We start from the raw sequence: 27,324 nt of genomic DNA, 5'->3' as shown, positions 1-27,324 counted from the left end.
ATTGGGGACTGTACTGGGATTGGAGCCTGTGTATTGGTATTGGGGATTGTGTACTGGGACTGCAAATTGTGTACTGGGAATGAGGAACTGTGTACTGGGATTGGGGACTGTACTGGGATTGGGGACTGTGTACTGGGATTGGGGACTGTACTGGGATTGGGGACTGTGTACTTGGATTGGGGACAATGTACTGGGATTGGGGATTGTGTGCTGGGATTGGGGACTGTACTGGGATTGGAGCCTGTGTATTGGTATTGGGGATTGTGTACTGGGACTGCAAATTGTGTACTGGGAATGAGGAACTGTGTACTGGGATTGGAGATGTATACTGGTATTGGAGACTGTGTACTGGGATTGGAGATGTATACTGGGATCGGAAGGCTGTGTAATGGGATTGTGGACTCTGTGCAGGGATTGTGGACTCTGCACTAGAATTTGGGATTGTGTACTGGGATTATAGGCTATGTACTGGGAATGGGAACTCGCACAAAGCAGTGAGTCATCCTCGATTAACTTTGAATTGAATACCATAGTTGATGTCTGTAATGTGGCCCTCAATTTTGGAAAAACTAGTTTCCACAACCGGGAATGTAATAATCACCGGATTTTCAATTTTTAGTAATGTTGGTTCAAGATTAAAAAATGACTCGGACATGATGGAAAAATCTGTCCCCATTCCATCCATCTCAAACGACCAGGACATCGCCCAACAGTGGTTATGGGACGTCTCCTGACAGCTCAGAACTCCCTCAGTACTGACTCTCCGACAATGCGGCACTCCCTCAGTACTGACCCTCTGACAGTGTGGCACTGCCTCAGTACGGACAATCTGACAGTGCGGCGCTCCCTCAGTACTGACCCTCTGACAGTGCGGCACTCCCTCAGTACTGACGTTCTGACAGTGCGGCACTCCCTCAGTACTGATCCTCTGACAGAGCGGAGCTCCCTCAGTACTGACCCTCTGACAGTGCGGCTCTCCTTCAGTACTGACCCTCTGAAAGTGGGGCGCTCCCTCAGTACTGACCCTCTGACAGTGCGGCGCTCGCTCAGTACAGATCCTCTGACAGTGAAGCTCTCCCTTAGTACTGACCCTCTGACAGTGCGGCACTCCATCAGCACTGATCCTCTGATCGTGCGGCTCTCCCGCAGCACTGACCCTCTGACAGTGCGGCGCACCCTCAGTGCTGACCCTCTGACAGTGCGGCGCTCCCTCAGTACTGACCCTCTGACAGCTCAGAACTCCCTCAGTACTGACTCTCCGACAGTGCGGCACTCCCTCAGTACTGACCCTCTGACAATGTGGCACTGCCTCAGTACGGACAATCTGACAGTGCGGCGCTCCCTCAGTACTGACCCTCCGACAGTGCGGCGCTCCCTCAGTACTGACCCTCTGACAGTGCGGCACTCCCTCAGTACTGACCCACTGAAAGTGGGGCGCTCCCTCAGTACTGACCCTCTGACAGTGCGGCGCTCGCTCAGTACAGATCCTCTGACAGTGCAGATCTCCCTTAGTACTGACCCTCTGACAGTGCGGCACTCCATCAGCACTGACCCTCCAACAGTGCGGCTCTCCTTCAGTGCTGACCCTCTGACAGTGCGGCGCTCAGTCAGTACTGATCCTCTGACAGTGCGGCTCTCCCTCAGTACTGACCCTCCGACAGTGCGGAGCTCCCTCAGTACTGACCCTCTGACAGTGCGGACAACACTCAGTACTGACCCTCTGTCAGTGCGGCACTCCCTCAGTACTGACCCTCCAACAGTGCGGCACTCCCTCAGTACTGACCCTCTGACAGTGCGGCGCTCCCTCAGTACTGACCCTCTGACAGTGCGGCGCTCCCTCAGTACTGATCCTCTGACAGTGCGGCTCTCCCTCAGTAGTGACCCTCTGACAGTGCGGCACTCCCTCAGTGCTGACCCTCTGACAGTGCGGCGCTCCCTCAGTACTGACCCTCATGACAGTGCGGCGCTCCCTCAGTACTGATCCGCTGACAGTGCGGCACTCTCTCAGTATTGACCATCTGACAGTGCGGCACTCTTTCAGTGCTGACCCTCTGACAGTGCGGCACTCACTCAGTACTGACCCTTTGACAGTGCGGCACTCACTCAGTACTGACCCTTTGACAATGCGGTACTCCCTCAGTACTGACCCTCCGACAGTGCGGCACTCCCTCAGTACTGACCCTCCGACAGTGCGGCACTCACTCAGTACTGACCCTTTGACAGTGCAGCGCTCCCTCAGTACTGACTCTCTGACAGTGCGGCGCTCCCTCAGTGCTGACCCACTGACAGTGCAGCTCTCCCGCAGCACTGACCCTCTGACAGTGCGGTACTCCCTCAGTACTGACCCTCTGACAGTGCAGCACTCCCTCAGTACTGACCCTCTGACAGTGCGGCGCTCCCTCAGTACTGACCCTCTGACAGTGAGGCACTCCCTCAGCACTGATCCTCTGACATTGCGGTACTCCCTCATTGCTGACCCTCTGACAGTGCAGCGCTCCCTCAGTACTGACCCTCTGACAGTGCGGCACTCCCTCTACACTGACCCTCCAACAGTGCAACTCTCGTTCAGTGCTGACCCTCTGACAGTGCGGCGCTCTCTCAATACCGACTCTCCGACAGTGCGGCGCTCCCTCAGTACTGACCCTCTGACAGTGCGGCACTCCCTCAGCACACACCCTCCGACAGCCCGGCACTCCATCAGGACTGATCCTCTGACTGTGCGGGGCTCCCTCAGTTCTGACCCTCTGACTGTGCGGCGCTCCCTCAGCACTGACCCTCTGACAGCGCGGTGCTCCCTCAGTACCGACCCTCTGAGATGGCGGCACTCCCTCAGTACTGACCCTCTGACTGTGCGGCGCTCCCTCAGTACTGACCCTCCGACAGTGCGGAACTCCCTCAGTACTGACCCTCTGAGAGTGCGGCTCTCCCTCAGTACTGACCCTCTGACAGTGCGGCGCTCCCTCAGTACTGACTCTCCGACAGTGCAGCGCTCCCTCAGACCTGACCCTCCAGCAGTGCGGAGCTCCATCAGAACTGACCCTCGTACAGTGCGGCTCTCCCGCAGTACTGACTGTCCGACGGTGCGGCGATCTCTCAGTATTGACCCTCCAACAGTGCGGCTCTCGTTCAGTACTGACCTGACAGTGCGGCGCTCCCTCAGTATTGACTCTCTGAAAGTGAGGCGCTCCCTCAGAACTGATCCTCCGACAGTGTGGAGCTCCCTCAGTACTGACACTCTGACAGTGCGGCGCTCCCTCAGTACTGACCCTCCGACAGTGCGGCACTCCCTCAGTACTGACCCTTTGACAGTGCAGCACTCCCTCAGTACTGACTCTGTGACAGTGCGGCGCTCTCACAGTATTGACCCTCCAACAGTGCAAATCTTGTTCAGCCCTGACACTCTGACAGTGCGGCACTCCCTCAGTACTGACCCTCTGACAGTGCAGCGCTCCCTCAGTACTGACCCTCTGACAGTGCGGCACTCCCTCAGTACTGACCCTCTGACAGTGCGGCACTCCCTCAGTACTGACCCTCTGACAGTGCGGCACTCCCTCAGTACTGACCCTCTGACAGTGTGGCACTCCCTCAGCACTGACCCTCCGAACGTGCAGCACTCCCTCAGTACTGACCCTCTGACAGTGCGGCACTCCCTCAGTACTGACCCTCCGACAGTGCGGTATTCCCTCAGTACTTACCCTCCGACAGTGCGGCACTCCCTCAGTACTGACCCTCTGACAGTGCTGCACTCCCTCAGTACTGACCCTCTGACAGTGCGGCACTCCCTCAGTACTGACCCTCTGACAGTGCGGTGCTCCCTCAGTACTGACCCTCTGACAGTGCGGGGCTCACTCAGTACTGACCCTCTGACAGTGCAGCACTCCCTCAGTACTGACCCTCTGACAGTGCGGCCCTCCCTCAGTACTGACCCTCTGACAATGCGGCGCTCCCTCAGTCCTGACCCTCTGACAGTGCGGCGCTCCCTCAGTACTGACCCTCTGACAATGCGGCGCTCCCTCAGTCCTGACCCTCTGACAGTGCGGCGCTCCCTCAGTACTGACCCTCTGACAGTGCAGCACTCCCTCAGTACTGACCCTCTGACAGTGCGGCCCTCCCTCAGTACTGACCCTCTGACAATGCGGCGCTCCCTCAGTCCTGACCCTCTGACAGTGCGGCGCTCCCTCAGTACTGACCCTCTGACAGTGCTGCACTCCCTCAGTACTGACCCTCTCACAGTGCGGCACTCCCTCAGTACTGACTCTCCGACAGTGTGGCACTCCCTCAGTACTGACCCTCCGACAGTGCGACGCCCCCTCAGTACTGACCCTCCGACAGTGCGGCACTCCCTCAGTACTGACCCTCCGACAGTGCGGCACTCCCTCAGTACTGACCCTCCGACAGTGCGACGCTCCCTCAGTACTGACCCTCCGACAGTGCGGCACTCCTCAGTACTGACCCTCTGACAGTGCGGCGCTCCCTCAGTACTGACCCTCTGAATGTGCGGCGCTCCCTCAGTACTGACCCTCTGACTGTGCAGCGCTCCCTCAGTACTGACCCTCTGACAGTGCGGCGCTCCCTCAGTACTGACCCTCTGACAGTGCGGTGCTCCCTCATTACTGACCCTCCGACAGTGCGACACTCCCACAGTACTGACCTTCTGACTGTGCAGCGCTCCCTCAGTACTGACCCTCTGACAGTGCGGCGCTCCCTCAGTACTGACCCTCTGACAGTGCGGTGCTCCCTCAGTACTGACCCTCTGACAGTGCGGCACTCCCTCAGTACTGACCCTCTGACAGTGCGGCACTCCCTCAGTACTGACCCCATGACTGTGCAGCGCTCCCTCAGTACTGACCCTCTGGCAGTGCGGCGCTCCCTCAGTACTGACCCTCTGACAGTGCGCCACTCCCTCAGTACTGACCCTCTGACAGTGCGGCACTCCCTCAATACTGACCCGCCTACAGCGTGGCACTCCCTCATTACTGACCCTCTGACAGTGCGGCACTCCCTCATTACTGACCCTCCCACAGTGCGGCACTCCCTCAGTTCTGACCCTCTGACAGTGCAGCACTCCCTCAGTACTGACGCTCTGACAGTGCAGCACTCCCTCAGTACTGACCCTCTGACAGTGCAGCACTCCCTCAGCGCTGACCCTCCGAACGTGCAGCACTCCCTCAGTACTGACCCTCTCACAGTGCGGCACTCCCTCAGTACCGACCCTCTCACAGTGCGGCGCTCCCTCAGTACCGACCCTCCGACAGTGCGGCACTCCCTCAGTACTGACCCTCCGACAGTGCGACGCTCACTCAGTACTGACCCTCCGACAGTGCGGTATTCCCTCAGTACTTACCCTCCGACAGTGCGGCACTCCCTCAGTACTGACCCTCTGACAGTGCGGCACTCCCTCAGTACTGACCCTCTGACAGTGCGGCGCTCCCTCAGTACTGACCCTCTGACTGTGTAGCGCTCCCTCAGTACTGACCCTCTGACAATGCGGCGCTCCCTCAGTACTGACCCTCTGACAGTGCGGCGCTCCCTCAGTACTGACCCTCTGACAGTGCAGCACTCCCTCAGTACTGACCCTCTGACAGTGCGGCGCTCCCTCAGTACTGACCCTCTGACTGTGCAGCGCTCCCTCAGTACTGACCCTCTGACAGTGCGGTGCTCCCTCAGTACTGACCCTCTGACAGTGCGGCACTCCCTCAGTACTGACTCTCTGACAGTGCGGCACTCCCTCAGCACTGACTCTCTGACAGTGCGGCACTCCCTCAGTACTGACCCTCTGACAGTGCGTCACTCTCTCAGTACTGACCCTCTGACAGTGCGGCGCTCTCTCAGTACTGACCCTCTGACAGTGCGGCACTCCCTCAGCACTGACCCTCCGACAGTGCGGCGCTCCCTCAGTCCTGACCCTCTGACAGTGCGACGCTCCCTCAGTCCTGACCCTCTGACAGTGCGCGCTCCCTCAGTACTGACCCTCTGACAGTGCGCGCTCCCTCAGTACTGACGCTCTGACAGTGCGGCACTCCCTCAGTACTGACCCTCTGACAGTGCGGCGCTCCCTCAGTACTGACCCTCTGACAGTGCGGCACTCCCTCAGCACTGACCCTCTGACAGTGCAGCACTCCCTCAGTACTGACCCTCTGACAGTGCGGCGTTCCCTTATTCCTACAGGTTGACAGGATTGCACCGTTTCCTGGTGGTCAATCTGAGACGCGGATCGGAATGAAATCAGTGGGCTGCAGGATAATTTATCGAGTCACAAATCCCTGGAGCGAACCATACTGCCAAGCCTGTGATGAATGTCACTTCCTGCTTCTCGCCATCTCTCGCATTCCCGGACTCTCCTCTGGGCCACTTATCCTCTCCCTTGGCAGCCGTCCATCTCGACTGCAGCTCTGCAGACGGCCCCCAGCGCGGTGTGGAACAGGAACCAGCGGCTCCTGCCGGCAATCGGCCCCCCGTGTGTGTGTGTGGGATCCCGCTGTGCCCTGTCACTCACCCTGCACTGGAGATGCGTGGCCCCACGCGCTGCTCTGCCTCCTGTGTCCCCCCCACCCTCGGTGTCGTCAGAAGGACTGACAGCTGATCGCCACGGCTCATCATTGTCCCCGTCCGCGAGGATTTGCTGGGACACAGAATCGGCAACTCCCACAGAACCAGCGGCCCCGTCGCTCTATCCGACCTCGACTGAGTAAAGTCTGTAACAACACAACCAAACACCTGCTACGGTGGCGGCTCATTCCGATCGCTCGTTATGCCTCACAGATACCCGCCAGCGACGCAGACGTTGCCAGCATGGCACTGCCCGCAGCAGGGTGCCAGGGGAAACAGCCTCACCAGTCAGCAGGTCGACCCATTTCTTTATCAGGGATGGGTTCAGCATCAGGACAGCCGACAGCAATCTCAGTCCCTCCGGCGACACTCCCTTATACTGACAGTGCGGCACTCCCTCAGTACTGACCCTCTGACAGTGCGGCACTCCCTCAGTACTGACCCTCTGACAGTGCGGTGCTCCCTCAGTACTGACACTCTGACAGTGCGGTGCTCCCTCTGACAGTGCGGCGCTCCCTCAGTACTGACCCTCTGACAGTGCGGCGCTCCCTCAGTACTGACCCTCTGACAGTGCGGCACTCCCTCAGTACTGACCCTCTGACAGTGCCGCACTCCCTCAGTACTGACCCCCTGACAGTGCGACACACCCTCAGTACTGACCCTCTGACAGTGCGGCACTCCCTCAGTACTGACCCTCTGACTGTGCGGCGCTCCCTCAGTACTGACCCTCTGACTGTGCGGCACTCCCTCAGTACTGACCCTCTGACAGTGCGGCGCTCCCTCAGTACTGACCGTCTGACAGTGCGGCACTCCCTCAGTGCTGACCGTCTGACAGTGCAGCACTCCCTCAGTACTGACCCTCTGACAGTGCGGCGCTCCCTCAGTACTGACCGTCTGACAGTGAGGCACTCCCTCAGTACTGACCCTCCGACAGTGCGGCGCTCCCTCAGTACTGACCGTCTGACAGTGAGGCACTCCCTCAGTACTGACCCTCTGACAGTGCGGCACTCCCTCAGTACTGACCCTCTGACAGTGCGGCACTCCCTCAGTACTGACCCTCTGACAGTGCGGCACTCCCTCAGTACTGACCCTCTGACACTGCGGCACTCCCTCAGTACTGACCCTCTGACAGTGCGGCACTCCCTCAGTACTGACCCTCTGACAGTGCGGCACTCCCTCAGTACTGACCCTCTGACAGTGCGGCACTCCCTCAGTACTGACCCTCTGACAGTGCGGCACTCCCTCAGTACTGACCCTCTGACAGTGCGGCACTCCCTCAGTACTGACCCTCTGACACTGCGGCACTCCCTCAGTACTGACCCTCTGACAGTGCGGCACTCCCTCAGTACTGACCCTCTGACAGTGCGGCACTCCCTCAGTACAGACCCTCTGACAGTGCGGCACTCCCTCAGCACTGACCCTCTGACAGTGCGGCACTCCCTCAGTACTAATTCTCCGAAAGTGGGGAGCTCCCTCAGCACTGACTCTCCGACAGTGCGGCTCTCACGCAGCACTGATCCTCTGACAGTGCGGCACTCCCTCAGTACTGACCCACTGACAGTGCGGCACTCCCTCAGTACTGACCCTCTGACAGTGCGGCGCTCCCTCAGTACTGACCCACTGACAGTGCGGCACTCCCTCAGTACTGACCCACTGACAGTGCGGCACTCCCTCAGTACTGACCCTCTGACAGTGCGGCGCTCCGTCAGTACTGACCCTCTGACAGTGCGGCACTCACTCAGTACTGACTCTCCGACAGTGGGGAGCTCCCTCAGCACTGACTCTCCGACAGTGCGGCACTCCCTCAGTACTGACCCTCTGACAGTGCGGCACTCCCTCAGTACTGACCCTCTGACAGTGCGGCGCTCCCTCAGTACTGACCCACTGACAGTGCGGCACTCCCTCAGTACTGACCCACTGACAGTGCGGCACTCCCTCAGTACTGACCCTCTGACAGTGCGGCGCTCCGTCAGTACTGACCCTCTGACAGTGCGGCACTCACTCAGTACTGACTCTCCGACAGTGGGGAGCTCCCTCAGCACTGACTCTCCGACAGTGCGGCTCTCCCGCAGCACTGACCCTCTGACAGAGGATCAGTACTGAGGGAGTGCCACACTGTCAGAGGGTCAGTACTGAGGGAGTGCTGCACTGTCAGAGGGTCAGTACTGAGGGAGTGCTGCACTGTCAGAGGGTCAGTACTGAGGGAGTGCCGCACTGTCAGAGGGTCAGTACTGAGGGAGCGCCGCACTGTCAGAGGGTCAGTACTGAGGGAGTGCCGCACTGTCAGAGGGTCAGTACTGAGGGAGCGCCGCACTGTCAGAGGGTCAGTACTGAGGGAGCGCCGCACTGTCAGAGGGTCAGTACTGAGGGAGCGCCGCACTGTCAGAGGGCCACTACTGAGGGAGTGCCGCACTGTCAGAGGGTCAGTACTGAGGGAGTGCCGCACTGTCGAATGTGAAGTAATGCAGGGGAAGCATTACCAGCCTCCCACCTGCCCTCCCAGATTGATTGAGGACACTTACGCTCACAGAGCTGCAGGCCGGCATTGTGCGGGATCAGAGGGGGGTAGTTGCTTCTCAAGGCCAAGGGGCAATATTTATCCTTCTCTCAACACAATAAGGAGCTGACCTTGTGGTTATTTTTCAGCTCTGTGTCGAATCTTTCTGCCCGCAATATCGCTGCCACATTTTTCCTTTGTTCAATGATGTAACGTCACCAATCACTGGTGAATTATTTACTGAGCATGTTGTGGGCGTATTTATTGATGTTGGGCAACAAGCCCGTTTATACATCGTCAGAGAGCTGGTGGACAGAGAAGCAGAGCTGTGCGCGCATGCATGTGTGTTCCGCTCAGAGTCAAAAGTGGAACCGAGATTGGATCGCGTGCCAAACGTTCCGTCCGCGTGATGTCATGCCCGGGGCCTTCCATGAAAGGTCTTATCGTGTCACGTACGCCAGGGTGGAAGAGCGACGGCTTGGCAAGGATATCGGTGGTGCGCTGGGGTCCCAGTTGTTGCAGGTTAGAAGCGAAGACTGTGAAGGCGTCGTTGATCCAAGCGAATCTATTTCATCCTGAGCTTCAGCTGTGTTTTGGAATTCCAGGCTGGGGGGCGGGGGGGGGGGGGGGGGTGGGGATCGTTTGATCATCATTACGGGATACAGGATCAGGAACCCTGGGGTGAGGGCAACTGTTCCAGGGATGCCACGCGGTGTGGGGAGATCTGACTCGGGGGCTGAAGCATCCTGGGAATGTCGGTGGGAGCCTTGGTCTACGTAGCTGTCCTCCGTATCTCTCCCTCTCACTCCCTCTCTCTCTCTCTCTCTCTAGAGAGAGAGATGGACCTCGACACTGCTGCCTGAGGGAGGACACGATGATCACTGTGTGCAGACAGAGTTCAGGAAAGGTCCCGCTATGATCAGTAACCCCTCCCTCCTCTCCCGAGCCTGGTTTGCTTCTGGTGTCGGGGATGGTGGGGGAGTGGGATCTTCGCTGGGAATCGCCCGAGGGGTCAGGTTTCGAAGTGATTGTAAACGGACTCCACCAGGAACAGCACATCCTGCCAGTGACAATCCCCTCTCATCAAAGCTTCCAGATCCTGCAAAATTCCAGAGAGAGAGAGAGAGAGAAAGAGAAAGAGGGGAGGGAACAGAGAAAGAGAGAGCGACAGAGAGAAATAGAAAGAGGGAAACAGAGAGAGAGACAGAGAGAGAGAGAGAGAGAGCAAGGGAGAGAAATACCGATGGAGAGAAAGAGACAGAAATACAGAGGGGATTAGTATTCAAAAATTTAACCCCCTCCCGCACCCCCGGCTCAATCTCCAGCAGAGTCCAACCCTCCACCCCCTGCACCTTGAACTCTCGCACTCCCTCAGTCCGTTTGTTCAGGACAGTGTAGAGGGAGCTTTACTCTGTATCTAACCCCGTGCTGTACCTGTCCTGGGAGTGTTTGATGGGACAGTGTAGAGGGAGCTTTACTCTGTATCTAACCCCGTGTTGTACCTGTCCTGGGAGTGTTTGATGGGACAGTGTCGAGGGAGCTTTACTCTGTATCTAACCCCGTGCTGTACCTGTCCTGGGAGTGTTTGATGAGGACAGTATAGAGGGAGCTTTACTCTGTATCTAACCCCGTGCTGTACCTGTCCTGGGAATATTTGATGGGGACAGTGTAGAGGGAGCTTTACTCTGTATCTAACCCCGTGCTGTACCTGTCCTGGGAGTGTTTGATGGAGACAGTGTAGAGGGAGATTTACTCTGTATCTAACCCCGTGCTGTACCTGTCCTGGGAGTGTTTGATGGGGACAGTGTAGAGGGAGCTTTACTCTGTATCTAACCCGTGCTGTACCTGTCCTGGGAGTGTTTGATGAGGACAGTATAGAGGGAGCTTTACTCTGTATCTAACCCCGTGCTGTACCTGTCCTGGGAGTGATTGATGGGGACAGTGTAGAGGGAGCTTTACTCTGTATCTAACTCCGTGCTGTACCTGTCCTGGGAGAGTTTGATGGGGACAGTGTATAGGGAGCTTTACTCTGTATCTAACCCCGTGCTGTACCTGTCCTGGGAGTGTTTGATGGGGACAGTGTTGACGGAGCTTTACTCTGTATCTAACCCCGTGCAGTACCTGTGCTGGGTGAGTGTGAGAGTGATTTTCTGCCTGGATACTCACCATGGTAGTTTTAATTCCCACGCTCCGCAGCACGTTGAAAGCCAGCCTTAGATTTCTTTCCTGCGAAATGTGGTTGTGTAAAAACAAGCGAATGTCAGTTGGGACAGGATGTGAGCTCCTCGTCTAACGGCGGGAGTGGAACATTTTCTCGCTGCCACCTGCTGGGTGCGGGACTGAATTCAAACCAGATAGGGTTCTTCAGAGAGAGAGAGACAAAATATATTGCTGGTTCTGTCACGGACCGGTGAGGCCTCCTGTACACAAACCAGGCGCGAGACCAGCCAACTGGGCTTGTAGGTAAGAGACCTCCCACCCCTGCCTGTGTGCAGTACCGCACTGTGTGTGTCAGATTGGCTAACCCAGCACTAGGCCGAGATTGCAGCCTGGGCGTATACTGATTGTGTGGGCCGACCAGTACCGCACTGTGTGTGAGAAAGGCTAACTCAGAACTAGGCCGAAATTGCAGCCTCGGACTATCCTGTAGGCCTGTCAATACTGTACTGTGTGTGAGATTGGCTAAGTCAGCACTAGGCCGAGATTGCAGCCTGGGAGTATCCGGTTTGTGTGGGTCTGTCAGTACCGCACTGTGTGTGTGAGAATGGTTAACGTGGCACTCTGACATGATTGCAGCCTGGGACTATCCTGACTGTGTGGACCCACTGGTACACCAGGATTACAGCCTGGGACTCTCTTGTGTGACTGTCAGTACCAAACTGTGCATGTGAGGTTGGCCAGCTCAACACTAGGCCAAGATTGCAGCCTGGGGCTATCCTGCTTGTGTGGGCCTGTTGGTACAGCAATGTTTGTGTGAGGTTGGCTAACTCAGCATTTGGTCAGGTTGCAGCCTTTTGATTTTATTCGCTCATGGAATGTGGGCGTCGTTGGCTGTGCCCAGCATTTACTGCCAATCCCTGAGGGCATTTAAGAGTCAACCACATTGCTGTGGGTCTGGAGTCACATGTAGGCCAGACCGGGTAAGGATGGCAGATTTCCTTCCTAAAGGACATTAAAGAACCAGATGAGTTTTTATGACAATCAACAATAGTTTCATGGGCATCATTAGACTTTTAATTCCAGATTTTTAAGTTGAATTTAAATTCCAACAACTGCCCTGGTGGGATTCGAACTTGGGTCCCCAGATCATTACCCTGGGTCCCTGGTTACTAGTCCAGTAGCAATACCAATACGCCACTGCCTGGGACTATCCTGATTATGTCAGCCGGCCAGTGCTGCACTGTGTGTGCAAGATTGGCTAATTCAACATTAGGCCGAGACTGCAGCCTGGGACTATCCTGATTGTGTGTGCCTGTTGGTACCGCACTCTGTGCAAGATTTGCTAACCCAGCCTGGGCCGAGATTTCGTCCTGGGACTATCCTGTGGGCCTGTAAGTAACAAACTGTGTGTGTGAGATTAGCCAACTGAGCCCTGGCCGAGATTGCAGCCTGGGACTATCCTCCTTGTGTCGACCTATCACACCACACTGTGTGCGTAACATTGGATAACGCAGCATGAGAACGGGTTTTCTTGATACAGGAAGAGAATGCTCAGCTGCTGTTAGCTGTGAGTTCTCACCTTGCGCCTTGCGTGGAGCTCCTGGTAAGGGATTTGATCCGGGAGGTAGGTGTGGAGCAGGGCACAGAAGGCCAGGCCGTCACTCCAACTGCTGCTGAAGTTGGTGATCTCAATGTTCTGGAAAGACAATTAGAGGATGAGTCAGTTGCGGAGTTTACGCAGGGCCTGGGCAAAAACCACTGGGGAGGGTGGGGAGCAGGGGTCTGGGTAATAGGCACTGGGGGGTGTGGGTAATAGGCACTGGGGGGTCTGGGTAATAGGCACTGGAGGGCATGGGTAATAGGCACTGGGGGGCCTGGGTAATAGGCACTGGGGGGCCTGGGTAATAGGCACTGGGGGGCCTGGGTAATCGGCACTGGGGGGTGTGGGTAATCGGCACTGGGGGGTGTGGGCAATAGGCACTGGGGGGTGTGGGTAATAGGCACTGGGTGGTGTGGGCAATAGGCATTGGGGGGTGTGGATAATAGGCACAGGGGGGTGTGGGTAATGGGCACTGGGGGGCATGGGTAATCGGCACTGGGGGGTGTGGGTAATAGGGACAGGGAGGTGTGGGCAATAGGCACTGGGGGGTGTGGGTAATAGGCACTGGGGGGTGTGGGTAATAGGCACTGGGGGGTGTGGGTAATAGGCACTGGGGGGTGTGGGTAATAGGCACTGGTGGGTGTGGGTAATAGGCACTGGGGGTGTGGGTAATCGGCACTGGGGGTGTGGGTAATCGGCAGTGGGGGTGTGGGTAATAGGCACTGGGGGGTGTGGGTAATAGGCACTGGGGGGTGTGGGTAATAGGCACTGGGGGTGTGTGGGTAATAGGCATTGGGGGGTGTGGATAATAGGCACAGGGGGGTGTGGGTAATGGGCACTGGGGGGCATGGGTAATCGGCACTGGGGGGTGTGGGTAATAGGCACTGGGGGGTGAGGGTAATAGGCACTGGGTGGTGTGGGTAATAGGCACTGGGGGGTCTGGGTCATAGGCACAGGGGGGTGTGTGTAATAGGCACTTGGGGGACTGGGTAATAGGCATTGGGGGGGGGTAATAGGCACTGGGGGGTGTGGGTAATCGGCAGTGGGGGTGTGGGTAATCGGCAGTGGGGGTGTGGGTAATAGGCACTGGGGTGTGTGGGTAATAGGCACTGGGGGGTGTGGGTAATAGGCACTGGGGGGCCTGGGTAATCGGCACTGGGGTGTGTGGGTAATAGGCACTGGAGGATGTGGGTAATAGGCACTGGGAGGTGTGGGTAATAGGCACTGGGGGCTGTGGGTAATAGGCACTGGGGGCTGTGGGTAATAGGCACTGGGGGCTGTTTGTAATAGGCACTGGAATGTGTTGGTAAAAGGCACTGTGAGGGGTTAATAGGCACTGGGGTCTGTGGATAGTAGGCACTGGGGGGTGTGGGTTAAAGGCACTGGGGGGTATGGGTATTAGGCACTGGGGGTGTGGTTAATAGGCACTGGGGTGTGTGGGTAATAGGCACAGGGGGGCCTGAGTAATCTGCACTGGGGGGTGTGGATAATAGGCACTGGGGTGTGGGTAATAGGCACTGGGGGGTGTGGGTAATAGGCACTGGGGGGTGTGGGTAATTCGCACTGGGGGGCCTGGGTAATAGGCACTGGGGGGTGTGGGTAATAGGCACTGGGGGGTGTGGGTAATAGGCACTGGGGGGTGTGGGTAATAGGCACTGGGGGGTGTGGGTAATAGGCACTGGTGGGCCTGGGTAATAGGCACTGCGGGGTCTGGGCAATAGGCACTGGGGGGTGTGGGTAATAGGCACTGGGGGGCCTGGGTAATAGGCACTGGGGTGTGTGGGTAATAGGCACTGGGGGGCCTGGGTAATAGGCACTGGGGGTGTGGGTAATAGGCACTGGGGGCCTGGGTAATAGGCACTGGGGGGCCTGGGTAATAGGCACTGGGGGTGTGTGGGTAATAGGCACTGGGGGGTGTGGGTAATAGGCACTGGGGGGTGTGGGTAATAGGCACTGATGGGCCTAGGTAATAGGCACTGGGGGCCTGGGTAATAGGCACTGGGGGTGTAGGTAATAGGCACTGGGGGAGCTGGGTAATAGGCACTGGGGGGTGTGGGTAATAGGCACTGGAATATGTGGGTAATAGGCACTGGGGGGTGTGGGTAATAGGCACTGGGGGGTGTGGGTAATGGGCACTGGGTGGTGTGGGCAATCGGCACTGTGGGGTGTGGGTAATAGGCACTGGGGGGTGTGGGTAATAGGCACTGGGGCGTGTGGGTAATAGACACTGGGGGGTGTGGGTAATAGGCACTGGGGGGTGTGGGTAATAGGCACTGGGGGTGTGGGTAATAGGCACAGGGGGGTGTGGGTAATAGGCACTGGGGGGTGTGGGTAATAGGCACTGGGGGGCGTGGGTAATAGGCACTGTGGTGTGTGGGTAATAGGCACTGGGGGCCTGGGTAATAGGCAATGGCGGGCCTGGGTAATAGGCACTGGGGTGTGTGGGTAATAGGCACTGGGGGGTGTGGGTAATAGGCACTGGGAGGTGTGGGTAATAGGCACTGGGGGGTGTACGTAATATGCACTGGCGTATGGGTAATAGACACTGTGGGGTGTGGCTAATAGGCATTGGGGTGTGTGGGTAATAGGCACTGGGGGGTGTGGGTAATAGGAATTGGGGGGTGTGGGTATTAGGCACTGGAGGGTGTGGGTAATAGGCACTGGGGGGCCTGGGTAATAGGCACTGGGGGGTGTGGATAATAGGCACTGGGGGTGTGGGTAATAGGCACTGGGGGGTGTGGGTAATAGGCACTAGGGGGTGTGGGTAATAGGCACTGGGGGGCCTGGGTAATAGGCACTGGGGGTCTGGGCAATAGGCACTGGGGGGTGTGGGTAATAGGCACTGGGGAGCCTGCGTAATAGGCACTGGGATGTGTGGGTAATAGGCACTGGGGGGCCTGGGTAATAGGCACTGGGGGGTGTGGGTAATAGGCACTGGGGGGCCTGGGTAATAGGCACTGGGGGGCCTGGGTAATAGGCACTGGGGGTGTGTGGGTAATAGGCACTGGGGGGTGTGGGTAATAGGCACTGGGGGGTGTGGGTAATAGGCACTGGGGGGTGTGGGTAATAGGCACTGGAGTATGGGTAATAGGCACTGGGGGGTGTGGGTAATAGGCACTGGGGGGTGTGGTAATAGGCATTGGGGGGTGTGGGTATTAGTCACTGGGGGGTGTGGATAATAGGCACTGGGCGGCCTGGGTAATAGGCACTGGGGGGTGTGGGTAATCGGCACTGGGGGGTGCGGGTAATAGGCACTGGGGGGTGTGGGTAATAGGCACTGGGGGGGTGTGGGTAATAGGCACTGGGAGTGTGTGGGTAATAGGCACTGGGGGGCCTGGGTAATAGGCACTGGGGGGTGTGGGTAATCGGCACTGGGGGGCCTGGGTAATAGGCACTGGGGGGTCTGGGCAATAGGCATTGGGGGTGTGGGTAATAGGCACTGGGGGGTGTGGGTAATAGACATTGTGGGTGTGTGGGTAATAGGCACTGGGGGACCTGGGTAATAGGCACTGGGGGGTGTGGGTAATAGGCATTGGGGGTTGTGGGTAATAGGCATTGTGGGTGTGTGGGTAATAGGCACTGGGGTCTGGGCACTAGGCATTGGGGGTGTGGGTAATAGGCACTGGGGGGTGTGGGTAATAGGCACTGGGGGGTGTGGGTAATAGGCACTGGGGGGTGTGGGTAATAGGCATTGGGGGTGTGGGTAATAGGCACTGGGGGGTGTGGGTAATAGGCACTGGGGGGCTTGGGTAATAGGCACTGGGGGTCTGGGCAATAGGCACTGTGGGTGTGTGGGTAATAGGCACTGGGTGGCCTGGGTAATAGGCACTGTGGGGCCTTGGTAATAGGCACTGGGGGGTGTGGGTAATCGGCACTGGAATGTGTGGGTAATAGGCACTGGGGGGGGGGGTAATAGGCACTGGGGTGTGTGGTAATAGGCACTGGGGGGTGTGGGTAATAGGCACTGGGAGGTGTGGGTAATAGGCTCTGGGGGGTGTGGGTAATAGCCACTGGGGGCCTGTGTAATAGGCACTGTGGGTGTGTGGGTAATAGGCACTGGGGGGTGTGGGTAATAGGCACTGGGGGCCTGTGTAATAGGCACTGGGGTGTGTGGGTAATAGGCACTGGGGGGTCTGGGCAATAGGCACTGGGGTGTGTGGGTAATAGGCACTGGAATGTGTGGGTAATGGGCACTGGGGGGCCTGGGTAATAGGCACTGGGGGGTGTGGGTAATAGGCACTGGGGGGCCTGGGTAATAGGCATTGGTGGGTGTGGGTAATAGGCACTGGGGGGTGTGGGTAATAGGCACTGGGGGGTGTGGGTAATAGGCACTGGGGGGCCTGGGTAATAGGCACTGGGGGGTCTGGGCAATAGGCACTGGGGGGTGTGGGTAATAGGCACTGGGGGGCCTGGGTAATAGGCAGTGGGGGGTCTGGGCAATAGGAACTGGGGGGTGTGGGTAATAGGCACTGGGGGGGGGGGTAATAGGCACTGGGGGGTGTGGGTAATAGGCACTGGGGGGCCTGGGTAATAGGCACTGGGGGGCCTGGGTAATAGGCACTGTGGGTGTGTGGGTAATAGGCACTGGGGGGTGTGGGTAATAGGCACTGGGGGGTGTGGGTAATAGGCACTGGGGGGTGTGGGTAATAGGCACTGGAATATGTGGGTAATAGGCACTGGGGGTGTGTGGGTAATTGGCACTGGGGTGTGTGGGTAATGGGCACTGGGTGGTGTGGGCAATAGGCACTATGGGGTGTGGGTAATAGGCACTCGGGGGTCTGGATATTAGGCACTGGGGCATGTGGGTAATAGGCACTGGGGGGTGTGGGTAATAGGCACTGGGGGAGCTGGGTAATAGGCACTGGGGGTGTGGGTAATAGGCACTGGGGGGTGTGGGTAAAAGGCACTGGGGGGTGTGGGTAATAGGCACTGGGGGGTGTGGGTAATAGGCACTGGGGGGCCTGGGTAATAGGCACGGGGGGGTCTAGGCAATAGGCACTGGGGGGTGTGGGTAATAGGCACTGGGGGGCCTGGGTAATAGGCACCGGGGTGTGTGGGTAATAGGCACTGGGAGGCCTGGGTAATAAGCACTGGGGGGTGTGGGTAATAGGCACTGGGGGGCCTGGGTAATAGGCACTGGCGGGCCTGGGTAATAGGCACTGGGGGGTGTGGGTAATAGGCACTGGGGGGTGTGGGTAATAGGCACTGGGGGGTGTGGATAATAGGCACTGGAGTATGGGTAATAGACACTGGGGGGTGTGACTAATAGGCACTGGGGTGTGTGGGTAATAGGCACTGGGGGGTGTGGGTAATAGGCATTGGGGGGTGTGGGTATTAGGCACTGGAGGGTGTGGGTAATAGGCACTGGGGGGCCTGGGTAATAGGCACTGGGGGGTGTGGGTAATAGGCACTGGGGGGTGTGGGTAATAGGCACTGGAGTATGGGTAATAGGCACTGGGGGGTGTGGGTAATAGGCACTGGGGGGTGTGGGTAATAGGCATTGGGGGGTGTGGGTATTAGGCACTGGAGGGTGTGGGTAATAGGCACTGGGGGGCCTGGGTAATAGGCACTGGGGGGTGTGGGTAATAGGCACTGGGGGGTGTGGGTAATAGGCACTGGAGTATGGGTAATAGGCACTGGGGGGTGTGGGTAATAGGCACTGGGGGGTGTGGTAATAGGCATTGGGGGGTGTGGGTAATCGGCACTGGGGGGGTGCGGGTAATAGGCACTGGGGGGTGTGGGTAATAGGCACTGGGGGGGTGTGGGTAATAGGCACTGGGAGTGTGTGGGTAATAGGCACTGGGGGGCCTGGGTAATAGGCACTGGGGGGTGTGGGTAATCGGCACTGGGGGGCCTGGGTAATAGGCACTGGGGGGTCTGGGCAATAGGCATTGGGGGTGTGGGTAATAGGCACTGGGGGGTGTGGGTAATAGACATTGTGGGTGTGTGGGTAATAGGCACTGGGGGACCTGGGTAATAGGCACTGGGGGGTGTGGGTAATAGGCACTGGGGGTTGTGGGTAATAGGCATTGTGGGTGTGTGGGTAATAGGCACTGGGGTCTGGGCACTAGGCATTGGGGGTGTGGGTAATAGGCACTGGGGGGTGTGGGTAATAGGCACTGGGGGGTGTGGGTAATAGGCACTGGGGGGTGTGGGTAATAGGCATTGGGGGTGTGGGTAATAGGCACTGGGGGGTGTGGGTAATAGGCACTGGGGGGCCTGGGTAATAGGCACTGGGGGTCTGGGCAATAGGCACTGTGGGTGTGTGGGTAATAGGCACTGGGTGGCCTGGGTAATAGGCACTGTGGGGCCTTGGTAATAGGCACCGGGGGGTGTGGGTAATCGGCACTGGAATGTGTGGGTAATAGGCACTGGGGGGGGGGGGGTAATAGGCACTGGGGTGTGTGGGAATAGGCACTGGGGGGTGTGGGTAATAGGCACTGGGAGGTGTGGGTAATAGGCTCTGGGGGGTGTGGGTAATAGCCACTGGGGGCCTGTGTAATAGGCACTGTGGGTGTGTGGGTAATAGGCACTGGGGGGTGTGGGTAATAGGCACTGGGGGCCTGTGTAATAGGCACTGGGGTGTGTGGGTAATAGGCACTGGGGGGTCTGGGCAATAGGCACTGGGGTGTGTGGGTAATAGGCACTGGAATGTGTGGGTAATGGGCACTGGGGGGCCTGGGTAATAGGCACTGGGGGGTGTGGGTAATAGGCACTGGGGGGCCTGGGTAATAGGCATTGGTGGGTGTGGGTAATAGGCACTGGGGGGTGTGGGTAATAGGCACTGGGGGGTGTGGGTAATAGGCACTGGGGGGCCTGGGTAATAGGCACTGGGGGGTCTGGGCAATAGGCACTGGGGGGTGTGGGTAATAGGCACTGGGGGGCCTGGGTAATAGGCAGTGGGGGGTCTGGGCAATAGGAACTGGGGGGTGTGGGTAATAGGCACTGGGGGGGGGGTAATAGGCACTGGGGGGTGTGGGTAATAGGCACTGGGGGGCCTGGGTAATAGGCACTGGGGGGCCTGGGTAATAGGCACTGTGGGTGTGTGGGTAATAGGCACTGGGGGGTGTGGGTAATAGGCACTGGGGGGTGTGGGTAATAGGCACTGGGGGGTGTGGGTAATAGGCACTGGAATATGTGGGTAATAGGCACTGGGGGGGTGTGGGTAATTGGCACTGGGGTGTGTGGGTAATGGGCACTGGGTGGTGTGGGCAATAGGCACTATGGGGTGTGGGTAATAGGCACTCGGGGGTCTGGATATTAGGCACTGGGGCATGTGGGTAATAGGCACTGGGGGGTGTGGGTAATAGGCACTGGGGGAGCTGGGTAATAGGCACTGGGGGTGTGGGTAATAGGCACTGGGGGGTGTGGGTAAAAGGCACTGGGGGGTGTGGGTAATAGGCACTGGGGGGTGTGGGTAATAGGCACTGGGGGGCCTGGGTAATAGGCACGGGGGGGTCTAGGCAATAGGCACTGGGGGGTGTGGGTAATAGGCACTGGGGGGCCTGGGTAATAGGCACCGGGGTGTGTGGGTAATAGGCACTGGGAGGCCTGGGTAATAAGCACTGGGGGGTGTGGGTAATAGGCACTGGGGGGCCTGGGTAATAGGCACTGGCGGGCCTGGGTAATAGGCACTGGGGGGTGTGGGTAATAGGCACTGGGGGGTGTGGGTAATAGGCACTGGGGGGTGTGGATAATAGGCACTGGAGTATGGGTAATAGACACTGGGGGGTGTGACTAATAGGCACTGGGGTGTGTGGGTAATAGGCACTGGGGGGTGTGGGTAATAGGCATTGGGGGGTGTGGGTATTAGGCACTGGAGGGTGTGGGTAATAGGCACTGGGGGGCCTGGGTAATAGGCACTGGGGGGTGTGGATAATAGGCACTGGGGTGTGTGGGTAATAGGCACTAGGGGGTGTGGGTAATAGGCACTAGGAGGTGTGGGTAATAGGCACTGGGGGGCCTGGGTAATAGGCACTGGGGGTCTGGCCAAAAGGCACTGGGGGGTGTGGGTAATAGGCACTGGGGAGCCTGGGTAATCGGCACTGGGGGGCCTGGTTAATAGGCACTGGGGGTGTGGGTAATAGGCACTGGGGGGCCTGGGTAATAGGCACTGGGGGGTGTGGGTAATAGGCACTGGGGGGCCTGGGTAATCGGCACTGGGGGGCCTGGTTAATAGGCACTGGGGGTGTGGGTAATAGGCACTGGGGGGTGTGGGTAATAGGCACTGGGGGGTGTGGGTAATAGGCACTGGGGGGCCTGGATAATAGGCACTGGGGGGTGTGGGTAATCGGCACTGGGGGGTCTGGGCAATAGGCATTGGGGGTGTGGGTAATATGCACTGGGCGGTGTGGGTAATAGGCATTGGGGGTGTGGGTAATATGCACTGGGGGGTGTGGGTAATAGGCACTGGGGGGTGTGGGTAATCGGCACTGGGGGGGTGCGGGTAATAGGCACTGGGGGGTGTGGGTAATAGGCACTGGGGGTGTGTGGGTAATAGGCACTGGGGGGCCTGGGAAATAGGCACTGGGGGGTGTGGGTAATCGGCACTGGGGGGTCTGGGCAATAGGCATTGGGGGTGTGGGTAATAGGCACTGGGGGTGTGGGTAATAGGCACTGGGGGGTGTGGGTAATAGGCATTGGGGGGTGTGGGTATTAGGCACTGGGGGGTGTGGATAATAGGCACTGGGGGGCCTGGGTAATAGGCACTGGGGGGTGTGGGTAATCGGCACTGGGGGGTGCGGGTAATAGGCACTGGGGGGTGTGGGTAATAGGCACTGGGGGTGTGTGGGTAATAGGCACTGGGGGGCCTGGGTAATAGGCACTGGGGGCTGTGGGTAATCGGCACTGGGGGGTCAGGGCAATAGGCATTGGGGGTGTGGGTAATAGGCACTGGGGGGTGTGGGTAATAGACATTGTGGGTGTGTGGGTAATAGGCACTGGGGGACCTGGGTAATAGGCACTGGGGGGTGTGGGTAATAGGCACTGGGGGGTGTGGGTAATAGGCATTGGGGGTTGTGGGTAATAGACATTGTGGGTGTGTGGGTAATAGGCACTGGGGTCTGGGCAATAGGCATTGGGGGTGTGGGTAATAGGCACTGGGGGGTGTGGGGAATAGGCACTGCGGTGTGTGGGTAATAGGCACTGGGTGGCCTGGGTAATAGGCACTGTGGGGCCTTGGTAATAGGCACTGGGGGGTGTGGGTAATCGGCACTGGAATGTGTGGGTAATAGGCACTGGGGGGGGGGGGGTAATAGGCACTGGGGTGTGTGGGTAATAGGCACTGGGGGGTGTGGGTAATAGGCACTGGAGGGTGTGGGTAATAGGAACAGGGGAGCCTGGGTAATAGGCACTGGGGGTGTGTGGGTAATAGGCACTGGGGGGCCTGGGTAATAGGCACTGGGGTGTGTGGGTAATAGGCACTTGGGGGCCTGGGTAATAGGCACTGGGGGGTGTGGGTAATATGCACTAGAATGTGTGGGTAATAGCCACTGGGGGGTGTGGGTAATAGGCACTGGGGGGCCTGGGTAATAGGCACTGGGGGGCCTGGGTAATAGGCACTGGGGGGTGTGGGTAATAGGCACTGGGGGTGTGGGTAATAGGCACTGGGGGGTGTGGGTAATAGGCACTGGGGGGTGTGGGTAATAGGCACTGGAGTATGGGTAATAGGCACTGGGGGGTGTGGGTAATAGGCACTGGGGGTGTGGGTAATAGGCACTGGGGGGTGTGGGTAATAGGCACTGGGGGGTGTGGCTAATAGGCACTGGAGGGTGTGGGTAATAGGCATTGGGGTGGTGTGGGTATTAGGCACTGGGGGGGTGGGTAATAGGCACTGGGGGGCCTGGGTAATAAGCACTGGGTTGTGTGGGTAATAGGCACTGGGGGGTGTGGATAATAGGCACTGGGGGGTGTGGGTAATAGGCACTGAGGGGCCTGGGTAATAGGCACTGGGGGGGTCTGGGCAATAGGCACTGGGGGGTGTGGATAATAGGCACTGGGGGGTGTGGGTAATAGGCACTGGGGGGTGTGGGTAATAGGCACTGGGTGCCTGGGTAATAGGCACTGGGGTGTGTGGGTAATAGGCACTGGGGGGTGTGGGTAATAGGCCCTGGGGGGTGTGGGTAATAGGCACTGGGTGCCTGGGTAATAGGCACTGGGGGGTGTGGGTAATAGGCACTGGGTGCCTGGGTAATAGGCACTGGGGGGCCTGGGTAATAGGCACTGGGGGGTGTGGGTAATAGGCCCTGGGGGGCCTGGGTAATAGGCACTGGGGGTGTGTGGGTAATAGGCACTGGGGGGTGTGGGTAATAGGCACTGGGGGGTGTGGGTAATAGGCACTGGAGTTTGGGTAATAGGCGCTGGGGTGTGTGGCTAATAGGCACTGGGGGGTGTGGGTAACAGGCACTGGGGTGTGTGGGTAATAGGCACTGGGGGGCCTGGGTAATAGGCACTGGGTGGTGTGGGTAATGGGCACTGGGTGGTGTGGGTAATAGGCACTGGGGTGTGTGGGTAATGGGCACTGGGTGGTGTGGGTAATAGGCACTGGGGGGTGTGGGTAATAGGCACTGGAGTTTGGGTAATAGGCGCTGGGGTGTGTGGCTAATAGGCACTGGGGGGTGTGGGTAACAGGCACTGGGGTGTGTGGGTAATAGGCACTGGGGGGCCTGGGTAATAGGCACTGGGTGGTGTGGGTAATGGGCACTGGGTGGTGTGGGTAATAGGCACTGGGGTGTGTGGGTAATGGGCACTGGGTGGTGTGGGTAATAGGCACTGGGTGGTGTGGGTAATGGGCACTGGGGGGTGTGGGTAATAGGCACTGGGGGGTGTGGGTAATGGGCACTGGGTGGTGTGGGTAATAGGCACTGGGTGGTGTGGGTAATAGGCACTGGGGGGTGTGGGTAATGGGCACTGGGTGGTGTAGGTAATAGGCACTGGGGGGTGTGGGTAATGGGCACTGGGTGGTGTGGGTAATAGGCACTGGGGGTGTGGGTAATAGGCACTGGGTGGTGTTGGCAATAGGCACTGGGGGGTGTGGGTAATAGGCACTGCGGAGCCTGGGTAATAGGCCCTAGGTGATGTGGGTAATAGGCACTGCGGGGGGTGGGTAATAGGCACTGGGGTGTGTGGGTAATAGGCACTGGGGGTGTGGGTAATAGGCACTGGGGGGTGTGGGTAATAGGCACTGCGGAGCCTGGGTAATAGGCACTAGGTGGTGTGGGTAATAGGCACTGCGGGGGGTGGGTAATAGGCACTGGGGTGTGTGGGTAATAGGCACTGGGGGGTGTGGGTAATAGGCACTGGGGTGTGTGGTTAATAGGCACTGGGGGGTGTGGGTAATCGGCACTGGGGGGTGCGGGTAATAGGCACTGGGGGGTGTCGGTAATAGGCACTGGGGGTGTGTGGGTAATAGGCACTGGGGGGCCTGGGTAATAGGCACTGGGGGGTGTGGGTATCGGCACAGGGGGGTCTGGGCAATAGGCATTGGGGGTGTGGGTAATAGTCACTGGGGGGTGTGGGCAATAGGCACTGGGGTGTGTGGGTAATAGGCACTGGGGGGTGTGGGTAATAGGCATTGGGGGTGTGGGTATTAGGCACTGGAGGGTGTGGGTAATAGGCACTGGGGGGCCTGGGTAATAGGCACTGGGGGGTGTGGATAATAGGCACTGGGGGGTGTGGGTAATAGGCACTGGGGGTTGTGGGTAATAGGCACTAGGGGGTGTGGGTAATAGGCACTGGTGGGCCTGGGTAATAGGCACTGGGGGTCTGGGCAATAGGCACTGGGTGTGTGGTTAATAGGCACTGGGGAGCCTGGGTAATAGGCACTGGGGTGTGTGGGTAATAGGCACTGGGGGGCCTGGGTAATAGGCACTGGGGGGTGTGGGTAATAGGCACTGGGGGGCCTGGGTAATAGGCACTGGGGGGCCTGGGTAATAGGCACTGGAGGTGTGTGTGTGATAGGCACTGGAGGGTGTGGGTAATAGGCACTGGGGGGTGTGCGTAATAGGCACTGGGGGGTGTGGGTAATGGGCACTGGAGTATGGGTAATAGGCACTGGGGGATGTGGCTAATAGGCACTGGGGGATGTGGGTAATAGGCATTGGGGGGTGTGGGTATTAGGCACTGGGGGGTGTGGATAATAGGCACTGGGGGGCCTGGGTAATAGGCACTGGGGGGTGTGGGTAATCGGCACTGGGGGGGTGCGGGTAATAGGCACTGGGGGGTGTGGGTAATAGGCACTGGGGGTGTGTGGGTAATAGGCACTAGGGGGCCTGGGAAATAGGCACTGGGGGGTGTGGGTAATCGGCACTGGGGGGTCTGGGCAATAGGCATTGGGGGTGTGGGTAATAGGCACTGGGGGTGTGGGTAATAGGCACTGGGGGGTGTGGGTAATAGGCATTGGGGGGTGTGGGTATTAGGCACTGGGGGGTGTGGATAATAGGCACTGGGGGGCCTGGGTAATAGGCACTGGGGGGTGTGGGTAATCGGCACTGGGGGGTGCGGGTAATAGGCACTGGGGGGTGTGGGTAATAGGCACTGGGGGTGTGTGGGTAATAGGCACTGGGGGGCCTGGGTAATAGGCACTGGGGGCTGTGGGTAATCGGCACTGGGGGGTCAGGGCAATAGGCATTGGGGGTGTGGGTAATAGGCACTGGGGGGTGTGGGTAATAGACATTGTGGGTGTGTGGGTAATAGGCACTGGGGGACCTGGGTAATAGGCACTGGGGGGTGTGGGTAATAGGCACTGGGGGGTGTGGGTAATAGGCATTGGGGGTTGTGGGTAATAGACATTGTGGGTGTGTGGGTAATAGGCATTGGGGGTGTGGGTAATAGGCACTGGGGGGTGTGGGGAATAGGCACTGCGGTGTGTGGGTAATAGGCACTGGGTGGCCTGGGTAATAGGCACTGTGGGGCCTTGGTAATAGGCACTGGGGGGTGTGGGTAATCGGCACTGGAATGTGTGGGTAATAGGCACTGGGGGGGGGGGGGGTAATAGGCACTGGGGTGTGTGGGTAATAGGCACTGGGGGGTGTGGGTAATAGGCACTGGAGGGTGTGGGTAATAGGAACAGGGGAGCCTGGGTAATATGCACTGGGGGTGTGTGGGTAATAGGCACTGGGGGGCCTGGGTAATAGGCACTGGGGTGTGTGGGTAATAGGCACTTGGGGGCCTGGGTAATAGGCACTGGGGGGTGTGGGTAATATGCACTAGAATGTGTGGGTAATAGCCACTGGGGGGTGTGGGTAATAGGCACTGGGGGGCCTGGGTAATAGGCACTGGGGGGCCTGGGTAATAGGCACTGGGGGGTGTGGGTAATAGGCACTGGGGGTGTGGGTAATAGGCACTGGGGGGTGTGGGTAATAGGCACTGGGGGGTGTGGGTAATAGGCACTGCAGTATGGGTAATAGGCACTGGGGGGTGTGGCTAATAGGCACTGGAGGGTGTGGGTAATAGGCATTGGGGTGGTGTGGGTATTAGGCACTGGGGGGGTGGGTAATAGGCACTGGGGGGCCTGGGTAATAAGCACTGGGTTGTGTGGGTAATAGGCACTGGGGGGTGTGGATAATAGGCACTGGGGGGTGTGGGTAATAGGCACTGAGGGGCCTGGGTAATAGGCACTGGGGGGGTCTGGGCAATAGGCACTGGGGGGTGTGGATAATAGGCACTGGGGGGTGTGGGTAATAGGCACTGGGGGGTGTGGGTAATAGGCACTGGGTGCCTGGGTAATAGGCACTGGGGTGTGTGGGTAATAGGCACTGGGGGGCCTGGGTAATAGGCACTGGGGGGTGTGGGTAATAGGCCCTGGGGGGCCTGGGTAATAGGCACTGGGGGTGTGTGGGTAATAGGCACTGGGGGGTGTGGGTAATAGGCACTGGGGGGTGTGGGTAATAGGCACTGGAGTTTGGGTAATAGGCGCTGGGGTGTGTGGCTAATAGGCACTGGGGGGTGTGGGTAACAGGCACTGGGGTGTGTGGGTAATAGGCACTGGGGGGCCTGGGTAATAGGCACTGGGTGGTGTGGGTAATGGGCACTGGGTGGTGTGGGTAATAGGCACTGGGGTGTGTGGGTAATGGGCACTGGGTGGTGTGGGTAATAGGCACTGGGGGGTGTGGGTAATGGGCACTGGGTGGTGTGGGTAATAGGCACTGGGTGGTGTGGGTAATAGGCACTGGGGGGTGTGGGTAATGGGCACTGGGTGGTGTAGGTAATAGGCACTGGGGGGTGTGGGTAATGGGCACTGGGTGGTGTGGGTAATAGGCACTGGGGGGTGTGGGTAATAGGCACTGGGTGGTGTGGGCAATAGGCACTGGGGGGTGTGGGTAATAGGCACTGCGGAGCCTGGGTAATAGGCCCTAGGTGATGTGGGTAATAGGCACTGCGGGGGGTGGGTAATAGGCACTGGGGTGTGTGGGTAATAGGCACTGGGGGTGTGGGTAATAGGCACTGGGGGTGTGGGTAATAGGCACTGCGGAGCCTGGGTAATAGGCCCTAGGTGGTGTGGGTAATAGGCACTGCGGGG

General features: G+C 58.5%; 1 protein-coding gene across 1 annotated transcript in view; it reads right to left on the bottom strand.

Annotated features, from left to right (window-relative positions):
• Positions 1–9,279: 9,279 nt before the first annotated feature.
• LOC140396635 (cytospin-A-like) overlaps positions 9,280–27,324 on the bottom strand; it is a 36,089-nt gene continuing 18,044 nt past the window's right edge. The window contains exons 3-5 of the mRNA XM_072485428.1: positions 12,786–12,902; positions 11,213–11,272; positions 9,280–10,145 (exon numbers count right to left, since the gene is read on the bottom strand). Of these exons, the coding sequence (XP_072341529.1) occupies positions 10,059–10,145; positions 11,213–11,272; positions 12,786–12,902 (264 nt within the window). The 3' untranslated portion in view covers positions 9,280–10,058. The remainder of the gene's footprint in view (positions 10,146–11,212; positions 11,273–12,785; positions 12,903–27,324) is intronic.

This window comes from Scyliorhinus torazame, chromosome 19 (assembly GCF_047496885.1).
Source record: "Scyliorhinus torazame isolate Kashiwa2021f chromosome 19, sScyTor2.1, whole genome shotgun sequence".
Taxonomy (NCBI): Eukaryota; Metazoa; Chordata; class Chondrichthyes; order Carcharhiniformes; family Scyliorhinidae; genus Scyliorhinus; species Scyliorhinus torazame.
Note: the sequence above shows the minus strand (reverse complement) of the source record. Positions and strands in the feature narration are given on the sequence as shown.